Source organism: Scyliorhinus canicula, chromosome 7 (genome assembly GCF_902713615.1).
Source record: "Scyliorhinus canicula chromosome 7, sScyCan1.1, whole genome shotgun sequence".
Taxonomy (NCBI): Eukaryota; Metazoa; Chordata; class Chondrichthyes; order Carcharhiniformes; family Scyliorhinidae; genus Scyliorhinus; species Scyliorhinus canicula.
Genome location: NC_052152.1, coordinates 35,094,418 through 35,107,206, shown reverse-complemented (window position 1 = coordinate 35,107,206; position 12,789 = coordinate 35,094,418). Strand labels below are relative to the sequence as shown.

General features: G+C 41.8%; 1 protein-coding gene and 1 long non-coding RNA gene across 3 annotated transcripts in view; one reads left to right on the top strand and one right to left on the bottom strand.

Annotated features, from left to right (window-relative positions):
* tbc1d23 (TBC1 domain family, member 23) overlaps positions 1 to 12,789 on the top strand; it is a 90,874-nt gene that overhangs the window by 30,179 nt on the left and 47,906 nt on the right. For both annotated transcript variants that reach the window (XM_038801746.1, XM_038801747.1), the window contains exons 6-7: positions 1,778 to 1,902; positions 5,100 to 5,146. In XM_038801746.1, the coding sequence (XP_038657674.1) occupies positions 1,778 to 1,902; positions 5,100 to 5,146 (172 nt within the window). The remainder of the gene's footprint in view (positions 1 to 1,777; positions 1,903 to 5,099; positions 5,147 to 12,789) is intronic.
* LOC119968859 overlaps positions 1,896 to 12,789 on the bottom strand; it is a 69,517-nt gene continuing 58,623 nt past the window's right edge. The window contains exons 3-4 of the long non-coding RNA XR_005461255.1: positions 9,246 to 9,365; positions 1,896 to 2,551 (exon numbers count right to left, since the gene is read on the bottom strand). This is a non-coding gene — a long non-coding RNA (uncharacterized LOC119968859). The remainder of the gene's footprint in view (positions 2,552 to 9,245; positions 9,366 to 12,789) is intronic.

Sequence of the window (12,789 nt, the reverse complement as noted above, 5' to 3'; positions counted from 1 at the left end):
AGTACTAGTTTATCACAAAAAGTAATATTTCTGGTCGGATTCAGTTCAGTTAATCTAGCTTCACAATTTAGATCAGTATTTTAAATTTTGAAAATGCTATTTTTGAACAGATTCCATTTTCATTATTTAATAGAATTTGAAAAGTATTATTCCTAACAGACTTCGACTGTAGAATGAAATCTTTAAAATGGAAAAAATTATACTTATTCAGATTATCTTGTTGTACTTTGCTTCACATCCAGATACATGCCTTTAATGGGGCCTATTTTTGACTAAAGAATTGGGCGCTGGTTAAAATTCTTCGATCGCCCCGGTACTATCAATTACATGTGAATTCATGTCATCCTGCAGGTTTTGATAAGTGAAGACATTTCACAGTTTGTGCTATACTCAGCACTCCAGTATGACACAGAATATTGTTATTCTACCTAAATTGATTTTCAACTCTTGTTCATGTCAATGCGAACTCACAATAAGCTTTAGAAGTACCCTTGTATCAGCCAGTTTTTTTTTTCAAAGATCCCGCCCTATGCACTCACGTATTGTATGGTCAGAAGTTCTGTTTTTAAGTCATTGAATATAATGCAGAATGTGTTCAGTAAAGGCCTAATGCTCGAGTGCTTTTATTGTTTCTGAGGATTATTTTAAAAATAACTTTATATTTTCTCCTGGTCTTAAACTAACCATCATTTTTAGGTAGCTAGGTGACCTAGGTGCCTCTGCCAATGCTAATCTGAAACTGGTTGACATAATGGCAACAACTACCATTTAAGTAGCACGTTTAATGTAATAAAGTAACCAAGGTGCTTTGCAGGAGCATTATCAAACGAAGTTTGACACAAAGCCACCTAAAGTGAGATGAGGACAAATAAACAATACTTTTTTATTAAGAGTACAAAAAATGCTGGATTAATTCAGCATCTGTGGAGCGAGAAACACAATTAACCTTTCAAGTCCATTAATCCTTCTACAGAACTGAAAGGGAATAGAAATGTGATAAATTATATACTGGGAGAGGGAGGTTGGTTTTATGTAACATCTTAAAAGGAGGAAAAACAAGCAGGAAGAGGGTTAAAGAGGAAATTCCAGAGCTTTAGGGGCTTGGCCGCTGAAAGCATGGTCACAAATCGCAGAGCAATTAAAATCAGGAACGCTGCAAAGACCAGAATCAGAAAATTGTAGTGGTGGAGGAGATTACATAGTTGGGAATGAGTACATGGAAGGATTTGAAAAAAGCAAATGATTATTTGAAAATTGAGGCAATGTTGCTCAACAAGCACAAGGTGAAGAGCAATGTTCTCTCTAGCCTTCCCTTCCCATTGCCCCTTTCAACTAAAGCAGTACAGTTTGCTTCTTGTAAATCCATTATTATAGACTGATCTTTAAATGTTATGCTTCAAAATTTAAAATAAGTGAAATTTATGTACAATTATATGATATTCAAAACATTCCTTTTGCTAGAATATGATTGAGTTGTTTTGTTAACCTCATGCCTAAAGAATCTGACTAAAATGAAAAATGGGATTCTACTATTTTAAGAAAAGTTATATATGTGTAAGCAACGTTATAGCCTAATTCCTGGTTCAGGTGATGGATCGAAATGCCTTTAACCTATTTCACTATTATTGTGCAATCAGCTAAATTATTTTCTTTGTAATTTTTTTTTCAATGCTGTATTCCTGAAATATGGTTATGAATTGCTGAGAAGCTACGACTTCGGACTTCTAGTCATTTCAGTTTATGAAACATTCTTGTTTTGCTATATATTGTTCTGAAGGGAGCAAGCCTCTTTGCTGGTTGTTGTACTGAAGATGTTGCTCAGCTGATGTGGGATGTGTATCTACAGCAAGCAGACCCGTTCCTACTTTTCTTTCTCATGTTAGTCATTCTAGTTAATGCAAAGTAAGTATCCTTTTTATAAAATTTTTCCAGAGTTAAACTTGCATCCATTTAACATTTGCATGTCTGTCGCATATAATGGATTAAAAAATATGTTTGGTATGTTAGATAGATAAATGATGTATAGTTCTGTTCATTTCATTGGATTTTGATTTTCAAGCTTACAACTTTACTTTAAAAATAGGTATCAAACTTTTATTTTGTTAACTTTTAAGTAAGTATAAACATCTATTTATATTCACTTTAAAATATTAAGTTACAGGACTGATTTTACATTTGAGTCATACTCAATTGCTGAATGCTGTCTTAATATTGAACCATATAGTTATTCAGTTGATACCATTTATACGTTCATCTTAACTCCACGCCCCTAATGTTTGGGCAGCACGGTAGCACAGTGGGTAGCACTGTTGCTTCACAGCTCCAGGGTCCCAGATTTGATTCCTGGCTTGAGTCACTGTCTGTGCAATCTGCAGGTTCTCCCCCGTGTCTGCGTGAGTTTCCTCCGGGTGTTCCGGTTTCTTCCCACATGTCCCGAAAGAACTTAGATAATGTGGGCATTATGAATTCTCCGTCTGTGTACCTGAACAGGCGCTGCAATATGGCGACTGGGAGCTTTTCACCGTAACTTCATTGCAGTGTTAATGTAAGCCTACTTGTGAAAATAAAGATTATTATTAGTTTCTCTGCCATCTTCCTCGGCCACCTGCTCTGAACTAATTTCTTCAGTGAAATCCACATCCTGCTCACTTCTTTCGCTCCCATTCTCATCTTATGACGACCATTGATTAGAGATCTTTCACCCTTTTGATTCTACTCTAGGACTCCCTTTGTAAACGTTTCTTTCTACATCTTATGAAACTTTAAAACCCATTTTTTGACCGAGCTTCCTGTTACCTCTTTTAATTTTCCAATTGTGGTTTAGCATTTGTTCGATAATATCTGCTTTTCACTCTGAGGGCACCGTTACATTTTATTCTGTAAAGGTGCTGCACAAATGTAAAATGTTTTAATTTATTTGTGCTATCCCTAATTTTAATTGATCTCCCTTTGAGAACTGTGATACAGCTGCCTGGGTCAAAGAACAAAGAACAATACAGCACAGGAACAGGCCCTTCAGCCCTCCAAGCCTGCGCCGACCATGATGCCTGCCTAAACTAAAATCGTCTGCACTTACGGAGTTCATATCCTTCCATTACCACCCTATTCATCTATTTGTCTGGATGTCCCTTAAATGACGTTATCGTACCTGCTCCCACCACCTCCCCAGGCAGCGCGTTCCATATATTTACCACCCTCTGTGTAAAGAAAACTTGCCTCCCACATCTGTTCTAAACTTTTCCCCACGCACTTTAGACCTATGTCCCCTAGTACTTGACTGTCCTACCCTAGGAAATAGGAGTCCTAAGTTCTGGAATTCTTTCTCCAAATTTCTCTATCCCTCTCTACTCCTTTTCTCCATCTGTCCCTGTGGCTAAGTGCAAACTTTGAGAACAATCTGAAGCATCTTGAGAACTTTTACCACAGCAACAACTATTTGTATTTATCTAGTGTCTTTTTGTTAGTTTGTTATTTACAGGTCAGAAGGAGGCCATTCGGCCCATCGTGTCTGCACCGGCTCCCCAAAAGAACAACCTAGCTCGTCCCATTCACCAGTCCTATCTCAATAGCCCTCTAAATTCATCACTTTCAAATATATATCCAGTTCTTTCTTGAAACATCCTATGGAATCCACCTCCACCACTCTCCCTAGCACGGCATTCCAAACCCCAACAACTCTCAGTAAAGAAGTTTCTCCTCATCTCATTTTACATAATAAAACATTCAAAGATGTTTCAAAAGGCTGGTTTAGCACAGGGCTAAATTGCTGGCTTTGAAAGCAGACCAAGGCAGGCCAGCAGCACGGTTCAATTCCCATACCAGCCTCCCCGAACAGGCGCCGGAATGTGGCGACTAGGGGCTTTTCACAGTAACTTCATTTGAAGCCTACTTGTGACAATAAGCGATTTTCATAGGAACATTATAAAGCAAATTTTGACACCCAAGTGAAAAGTAGATATGAGGGCAGATGACTGAAAGTTTGGTCTAAGAGCATATGTTTTACGAAGCAACTTAAAACAAGTAGAGTCGAATGGAGAGGTCAGGATGGGGGGGGGTCAATACACAGCCTAATAAATTAGTCACAGTAGAATCATAGAATTTACAGTGCAGAAGGAGTTTATTTGGTCCATCATGTCTGCACCGGCCATTGGAACGAGCACCCTACTTAAGCCCACACCTCTACCTTATCCCCGTAGCCCCACCTAACCTAAGGGGCAATTTAGCATGGCCAATCCACCTAACCTGCACATCTTTGGACTGATGAGTTGATGAGTTAAGAGGGGAGATAGATGTGAGATTAGAGCAGTGCATCATCAGCATGTCTGTGGAAACCAATTGTGTTTTTGGTGATGTTACCGAGGGGCAATGTGTTGTAGAAAAATAGCAGAGGGTCCAAACTTAGATCCTTGTGGGACATCTGAGGTAATGGAGTAGGAAGCAAAGCCATTGTAGGTGACTTCTTTCACTGCAGTCAGTTAGTTAAAAATGGAACCAAGAGCAAGACAACACTAGAGAAGGGTGTTATGGTCGATAGGTCACAGAGGATAGATCACATAGTCACAGGATGTCATTTGTGACCTCCAGCCATTTCAGTACTATGGCAGAGATGGAAATGTGATTTGAGGGTTCAAACATGGAGATCCAAGAAAGATTGACACTGATTCGGAATGCAGTTTTACTGCATTAAGTCTGCTATAATCATACAAGTTGTTGAATAGGAAGAAAAATGCTCTAGTGAAACACACAGGTATTTTTGGTTTTGTTGTCCAATTTAAAACAGTGTACAATAATTTCTGACTTCAAAGAACCCTTTAAGGTATATTTGCATGGTTAGCACTGCTGCTTCATGGCGGCAAGGATCCGGGTTCAGTCCCGGCCCCATTCATTGTCCATGTGGAGTTTACACATTCTGCCCATGTAGGTGTGGGTCTTATCCCACGACCCAAAGATGTGTAGGGTAGGTGGATTGGCCACGCTAAATTGTGCCTTAATTGGGGGGGGAAAAATGACTTGGCTAATTAAATTTATAACAAAAAAAGGTATATTTGCAATATTTGGTATTAAATCCAGTACCATAATATATGTATCTTTTCCCCCAGAGAAATTTTATTGTCTCAAGAGGCAGAATCCAAGGAGGAGCTCATTCGTAAGTGTACCCAGATAAGCTCTTTTTTCAATTAGAATTGCATGTGTTGTTTGTAATGAGAACTTAACAATATCCCGTTTTCCATATGTTCAACATTATGACTACCTAACTCCCAAAAGATTAGCACAATGTCAATGTAGTATTCCAGTCAGTAGAAGATGTATAAAGTAATGAATATTTTTTTCCAAACAGTGACCATTCTGGGTTAATATTTGGGTCTAGTATTTATCTCGTACACAATGTTATTTTAAAATTATGTCCACTATTGCCATCAAATAAAGATGTAGTTGAATTTTTTATGCCTACAGTTTCATAAAGGCCTATTATTTAAGGAAATTGCATTAATTTTTGAGGAAGTTGAAGTAAGGAAGGTTAAGAAAATTTGAGAAGTCTTGCGACATAGGAAATTGAGCTACTGCTGAGCAAAGGAAATTCATGACTTAAAAATATACATTGAAACACATTTCTCGTTTTAAACTTTGACTCTTTTTAAAGATTTATTCTTTAAACCTATATTACTTAAAAATCTTGTGTCACAAATCATAACATGGGACAGATAATTAGCCTGTGCATCTGAAAGATAACTTGAAATGTTGAAATTTCAATTAATTCCATTGTTGAATTCCTTCTCGGCTGCCACTACTATCTCACCCAGGTGAACATGTAGATGTAGATAAAGGGAGGGATCCACCGGCCATGTTGCACTCTCGCTCGAGCAGTGGATGCCGGGAGAGGTTTCCCGGCAGCTTCACCCCTCACGGGATATACCCAAGTCCCGCATGGCGTCGTGAGTCTGAATCCTGCCCAAAAGGGGTGTGACCAAATGGTGCTCGCCGAAATCGGTTTTAAACTGACTTTGATGAGCATAATCGGGATCTACCAGCCACCCCAGCGAGGCCGCATCTATGCACCGTTCGGTGCTGGTCCACACGAACGTGGACCAGGCAGAACAGCACCCGCGGGTCATTCAGCTATCGGAGGCCCATGGGGGTCAGAGGTGTGGGGGTGTGTCTGGGGCCCATGTGTGTTGGGGGGGGGGATGTGTCATTTCCCAAGGGTGGGGAGTGTGGGGTCCCACAAGCTCACTTGGAGATTGGGGCACCCTTTCAAAATGGCGGCCCGATCTCTGAGTTTAGTTCTGAGTTCAGTGCTGAAACAAATTTTGTGTGGGCTGAACCGACGAGAAACTCCCCAGGACCTAAGTGCCATTGGATAGTGGTGGGGAACTCGCCAGAACACTCTGATAAACCCGCCGTAGATGAACTTCGAAATTTTCCATTGAATTCTGCCCAACATTTATAATAACCAATTGGGGACAAGAAAACATGAAAGTTACCTATAACTTCCCTTTATTTCTCAATACCATTTCTAAAGACATGGAATTCGCTTCTCATGACCTAAGCTTAATTTCTTTCCCAGTCTGTGTTACCCCTTTATATTGCAGTCAGTTTTAATCACACGCATGTTGTGCACATGCATGGTCCTGTCAAAAGATTTATTTCATTTAATTTATTTCCTTTGTTCCATTTTCTCATTTTACAATTTTGTTTTTGATTCATCCTTGATGGAATGGTAATGATAAATCTGGTATGTACTTCAAATTAATGTGTGAGAGCAAGATTAGGAGAGACAAATTCAAACAATTGAGTCGATGTAGAATGGGTATTGGGAAATTCTGCATAAATCCCGTGATTATACAGAGAACCGACCTTCTGGTAGAGTAATAAAGTTGAAAAACCTGGACAAAACTGATGCTACAATGGAAAGAGTTCAGTGTTTCTGAGTGGGTGAATTAGTGTGGACCAAATTTGTGATCTTAAAATGTTTTTTGTCCCCATTTAAATACTGCCGAATTGTGCATTGTACAGGGACGGCACAGTGGTTAACATTGCTGCCTCACAGTGCCATGGACCCGGGTTCAATTCCGGTTTTGGGAGACTGTCTCTGAAAGTTTGCACTTTCTGCCGCTGTCTGTATGGGTTTCTTCCCGATGCTCCTGTTTTCTCCCACCATCCAAAGATGTGCAGGTTAGGGGGATTAGCCATGCTAAATTACCCTTTAGTGTCAAAAAGGTTAGGTTGGCTTACGGAGATAGGATGGGGGTGTGGGCCCAGGTAAGGTTCTCTTTCTGAGGGTCGGTGCAGTCTCGATCGGCCTCCTTCTGCATTGTATGGATTCTATGATTCTAATCTATGAATGATTGCCACCTTCATATGCAGTCTTGCCTATTCTTGATTCTTTGTTTTCACTCATAAATAAATCCATTTAAGTTATGTGCATAATCAGTATTTATTTCCCATCCTTAGTTGCCCGAATGGCTTGCTAGCTCCCTTGACAGCAGAGCTAATATTTAATGATGTTGATGTGGGAGTCTCTTGGGTCAGACTGGACAAGTTTCCTTCCTGAAAGAATATATGAGAACTGTGGCAACCCAATAAATTACTCTGTTGGCATTTGAACTCCCAATTCTCTGGATTATTAGTCCAGACCGCTGGACTCCTGGTCCAGTAACGTAACCATACACTGCCATATCCATGCACCTGGGAGATGGACTAATAGAGAACTATCAAAATGAATGTAGGGATTTGTTTTGCATTGTATTTCCTCCGAGTGCTCCAGTTTCCTCCCGCAGTCCAAAGTTAAGTGGATTAGCCATGCTAAATTTCCCCGCGGTGTCCAAAGATGTGTAGGTTAGGTGGGGTTATGGGAATAGGCGAGGGAGTTGACCTTGTAAGGGTGTTTTTTCAGAGGGCCGGTGCAGACTTGATGGGCCAAATGGCCTCCTACAATGTAGGAATTCTATGGTCTCCTCATTTGCCACATTTACAGCACTTTTTCAGCAACCGCACTAATGGTCAGTTAAGGCTGCACAGTTTAATTGGATATGTCTCTGAAACAAAAGCTCTATGTGGGGAATAGATTTTATTTTGTGGTGATATACGGTGAGAAGAAAATACAAGTTGCAGAGAAACTAGTGGTTTGCAGCCCACTATGCTTCCAACCTTGCGTACTCTAACATGCTGACTTGACAGGAATCTTGATGGTTTGACAGTCTTGCAGATGAGACTGCAGTACTGTTTATTTTGGCCATTGTTGATCAACTGACAGCTAAGGAGCAGGCTATGTACATGACATAGATCTGCTGCCAGATTAACTTTTGCAGAGAACAGCTTTTTTATATTCTAGTACAGGGACTAAAAGCAGTAGTGCCATAAGTTTTCTATTTTTCTGTCTGTGATGAATATTTAGCAGAAAGTTGTAATAGGTCAGCATTAGTAGAATTTAACAGAATGATACAAATTTCCTGTGTTATAGTTTGAGCAATTCCAGTTTTTTCTTTTAAAAAGACAGTTTCTGCTGTGGAATTATAAATTAAATGAATCACTTAATGCCCATCATTTTAGATCTACTCTAATCTGTCTCTGCTTCTTCTTGGTGTTCGAGGCAAATTGACTAATGTTTAATTCATTTGGAATGGTTTTAAGGACCTTTTGATTGCTCCTACATTACATCTGTGGAGGAAATGATTAACATAAAACTCTCATCATCAATCAGGATTACTTCCTAAAATTGATCTTATTGTGCAATATTACAACCTGTAAATAGTCATTGTGAGCAGTCATCCATTTATTATGAATTAGTTTTTTTTGTAAAAATATAGAAATATAACATTTAAATGTAGTCTGCGCAACAACATCTGTCTGACGATAGTTAATAATAATCGCTTATTGTTACAAGTAGGCTTCAATGAAGTTACTGTGAAAAGCCCCTAGTAGCCACATTCCGGCACCTGTTCGGGGAGGCCGCTACAGGAGTTGTTGAATAAACTAAAATTTCCCCCAGTATAAATTGGGCAAAACTGAAGCTATTTTATTTACTATCGTCACCTTCTGTATGCTTCTGCCTTTGACTGCATCAACCTCAAAGACTTCTCCATTAAGCAAAGTCCAGTAGTACGACACAAGGACATATTACTTCTTCCAGAGCTGAGTCTTGTTTCCCAATGCACTTCGCTATCAGGGCTTGCTCCCTTTTTGCAATATTCCCAGTATTCTTCCTTGCAACTGAGATAAGAATCCATTATTACCTCATGCCTTACCTTCTGTAATGCACTTGTAGCCAGACGTCCCGATTTCCACTCTCCGAAACTACAATTCATTCAGATTGGCATAGCAAAGCTTTGGTCAAACCCCATCTGGAGAACGACAGAGCACCTGACCTAAGGAAAAATTGGTTCGCCCAAGAAGAGGCACAACAAAGACTCACCAAAATGTTGAAGAGCAAAGATTGAAGCATGAAAATTTTGTTTGGCCATCTGCTGCTTTTGTCACATAGACAGATAAAGAGAAGAAAAATGCTGAGTCGTGCTTCTGCATGCTACAGTGATTGTGGTTCGATTTGATAGTTTACTTTGAACTAATAAGCCTGATAGAACATAATAGAAATGTACCCAATTTATCATGTTAATCTGAATAAAGCACAATGTTTTGTAAAAACTGTGCTCTTCCAGCATGGTGCTTTTGGTGACATAACAGTTTTCATTTGTTAATTGGCGCTTTTCACTTTGTAATGGCCTAATTAGCTGAAGTAGATGTCAATTTAAGCCTTTTCATACAGTAAAATGTTTGGAAGGTGTCTACCTTTGATAAAAGATAGAATTAATTATTTGTTAGAGTGCTTAAAAATCGGCCCAATTTATTAATTCGTCATGGATATAATAATCTACTGTAAACTTGTTATTTTGCTATGATGGTTCTTTGAGTTACAGCTATTTTACCAATGAGAAAGAATTGCATTATCACTGGTATGATACTCTAGATCAGTGCTTCTCAAACTATCTGATGTGGCGTACCGGCAGTTTTTTTTTTCAATGTGCCAGGGACCGGTGAGCGAAACAAGCCAATCCAGCTGGGGGTTCGAGGGGTGGGGATGTGAACCCCCAGCACGGCCCGAGGATGCAACCCCCCCAGCACAGCCCGAGGACGCAACCCCCCCCAGCACGGCCTGAGGATGCACCCCCCCCTCAGCCTCCAGCACGGACCGAGGACACAACCCCCCCCCCCAGCACGGCCCGAGGACGCAACCCCCCCCCTCAGCACGGCCCGAGGACGCACCCCCCCCCCCCTCAGCCCCCAGCACGGCCCGAGGACGCAAACCCCCCCCCCCAGCATGGCCCAAGGACGCAACCCCCCCCCCCCCCCCCCAGCACGGCCCGAGGACGCAACCCCCCCCCCCCCCCCCCCCAGCACGGCCCGAGGACGCAAACCCCCCCCCAAGCCCCTCAGCACGGCCCGAGGACGCAACCCCCCCCCCCCAAGCACGGGCCGAGGACGCAACCCCCCCCCGCTCAGCACGAGGACGGAACCTTGGAACGCCCCAGCTCCAGCTCAGCACTCACCTTTGCGCAAGTGTGAAAGTGTTTCTTTTCTGGGAGTAATCCACGTACCGGCAGACGACGGCTCGCGTACCGGTACGCGTACCACACTTTGAGAAGCACTGCTCTAGATAACTAGATAACTTTTTGTGTTCTGCCGATTCCACCATAACTTTGTCACTATGTTAGAATCATAGAAGGAGGCCATTCGGCATATCAAGTCTGTATCAGCCCTTGGAAAGAGCACCCTACTTAAGGCCATGCCTCCACCCTAACCCAGTAACCTGACCTAATCTTTTGGACACTAAGGGGCAAATTAGCTGTCTAATCCTTTGGACTGTGGGAGGAAACTGGAGCACCCGGATGAAACCCACGCAGACAGGGGGAGAAAGTGCAAACTCCACACAGTCACCCAAGGCCAGAATTGGAGCTGTGAGGCAGCAGTGCTAACCACTGTGCCACCATGCGGCCTACATCTTTGGGTTCCAGTGAGAAAGACAAACTGATGCAGTTACAGAAAGATGAATTCTGTTTTTTTAATTTTCAGCCAGATTAGTGATTTTCCTGTTTTTTTTCTTTCAGGGAGTAGCATGAAGGGGAATTAAAGTTATTGGCATAATACATCTAAATAATATATGTGTGTATACATACATAAATCCCATGTTCTGCCCTCGGGGAAATGTATGGTTATGGGATGAGAAAGCAGCAAATGATTGTTTTTTTTGGAGATCTGCCATATTGCTCCTGATGAGGCAGAGATTATGCTGTTGTAACACTAAAAGAATTGATGGAGAATTGGGCAGATGTGCACATGGCTATTAAAAGATTTGCAAAATGCACAGTTATTGTGAAGTAAGAGCTTTTTAATTGGTTTGCATAAATAAATAAATAATAGCATTTTCTTTACCCATTGCAGATAGACAAATCAATATTTTCCTTTCATCTCATAGTTAGATTTTAAAAACAGCATTTGTAACTGCATTAATAATCAAACCCTTGACTATAATTGCACCATTTCTCCAGTTCATTACTTCAAATAAAGTTTATACTTTAGCTTGTTTTCCTATACAAGAAATAAACAAATTCTCCTTTTATAAATAAATGTACCAATTATTTATTCCAATTAAGGGGCAATTTAGCATGGCCAATCCACTTACTTTGCACATTGTTTGGGTTGTGGGGGTGAGACCCACACAGACAGTGGGAGAATGTGCTAACTTCACACGGACCGGGATCGAACCCAGGTCCATGCTCCGAGATGCAGCAGTGCTAACCACTGCGGAACCATGCCACCTACAAATCACCCTTTCTTTATTGAAAGCTAGATCAATAATTTTGATATCCATTTCTGAATTGTGCTCCCTGCCTGGTCAATTAATCATTTTCGGAACACAAAGCTAATTAGATTCAAGTGTGTATAAGTATGATGGACACATTGCATGCCAGATGCAAATCAAAATATGTAGGTATTTAAGAGATTGTATTCAGGCTCTCCCGATCTTTATACCAAAGGCCATTTTTTGGAAAGTGGACACAATAAACTCTGACTTTGTAAGGGCGAGGAAGGTGCCGAGGGGGGGGGGAGGACCCTGCTACAGAGGCAGAGGGGGGGGGGGGGGGTTGGCGTTGCCAAATTTGCTTCATTATTATTGGGCGGCAAATGTGGACAAGGTGCGGCGGTGGTGGGAAGGAGAAGTGGTAGAGTGGGTTAGGATGGAGGAGGAATCTTGTAAGGGGTCTAGTTTGAGGGCTATGGTGATGGCAACATTGCCAATGGCTCCCAGTAGGTATTCAGAGAGCCCAGTGGTGCAGTCCACGGTGAAGATATGGAATCAGCTGAAGAGGCATTTTAGGGTGGAAGGGATGTCGGTGCTAATACCGCTGTGCGAGAATCATGGGTTTGAGCCGGGGGGGGGGGGGGGGGGGGGGGGGGGATGGATAGTGTATACAGGAGGTGGAGGGCAGTAGGGCTGGTCGAGGTGAGGGATTTGCATGTGCAGGAAGGGCTCGCCAGTCTGGAGGAGCTACGGTTGAGGGGAGAGCTGCCGAGGGCTAATGAGTTCAGGTATCTACAGGTTAGGGACTTTGCACAAAAGGTCTGGAAGGGGTTCCCTAGATTGCCGGGATAACTCTGCTGGAGCAACTGCTGCTTCCGGATGTGGAAGTGGGGGGAAGAATTGGGAAGGTGGTGCATAGGGTGCATATGACTTGGGCGAGAATGAATGGGTTCTTTCAGGGGGTAGCAGATGAGTGTGAGAGGTGTAGCCGG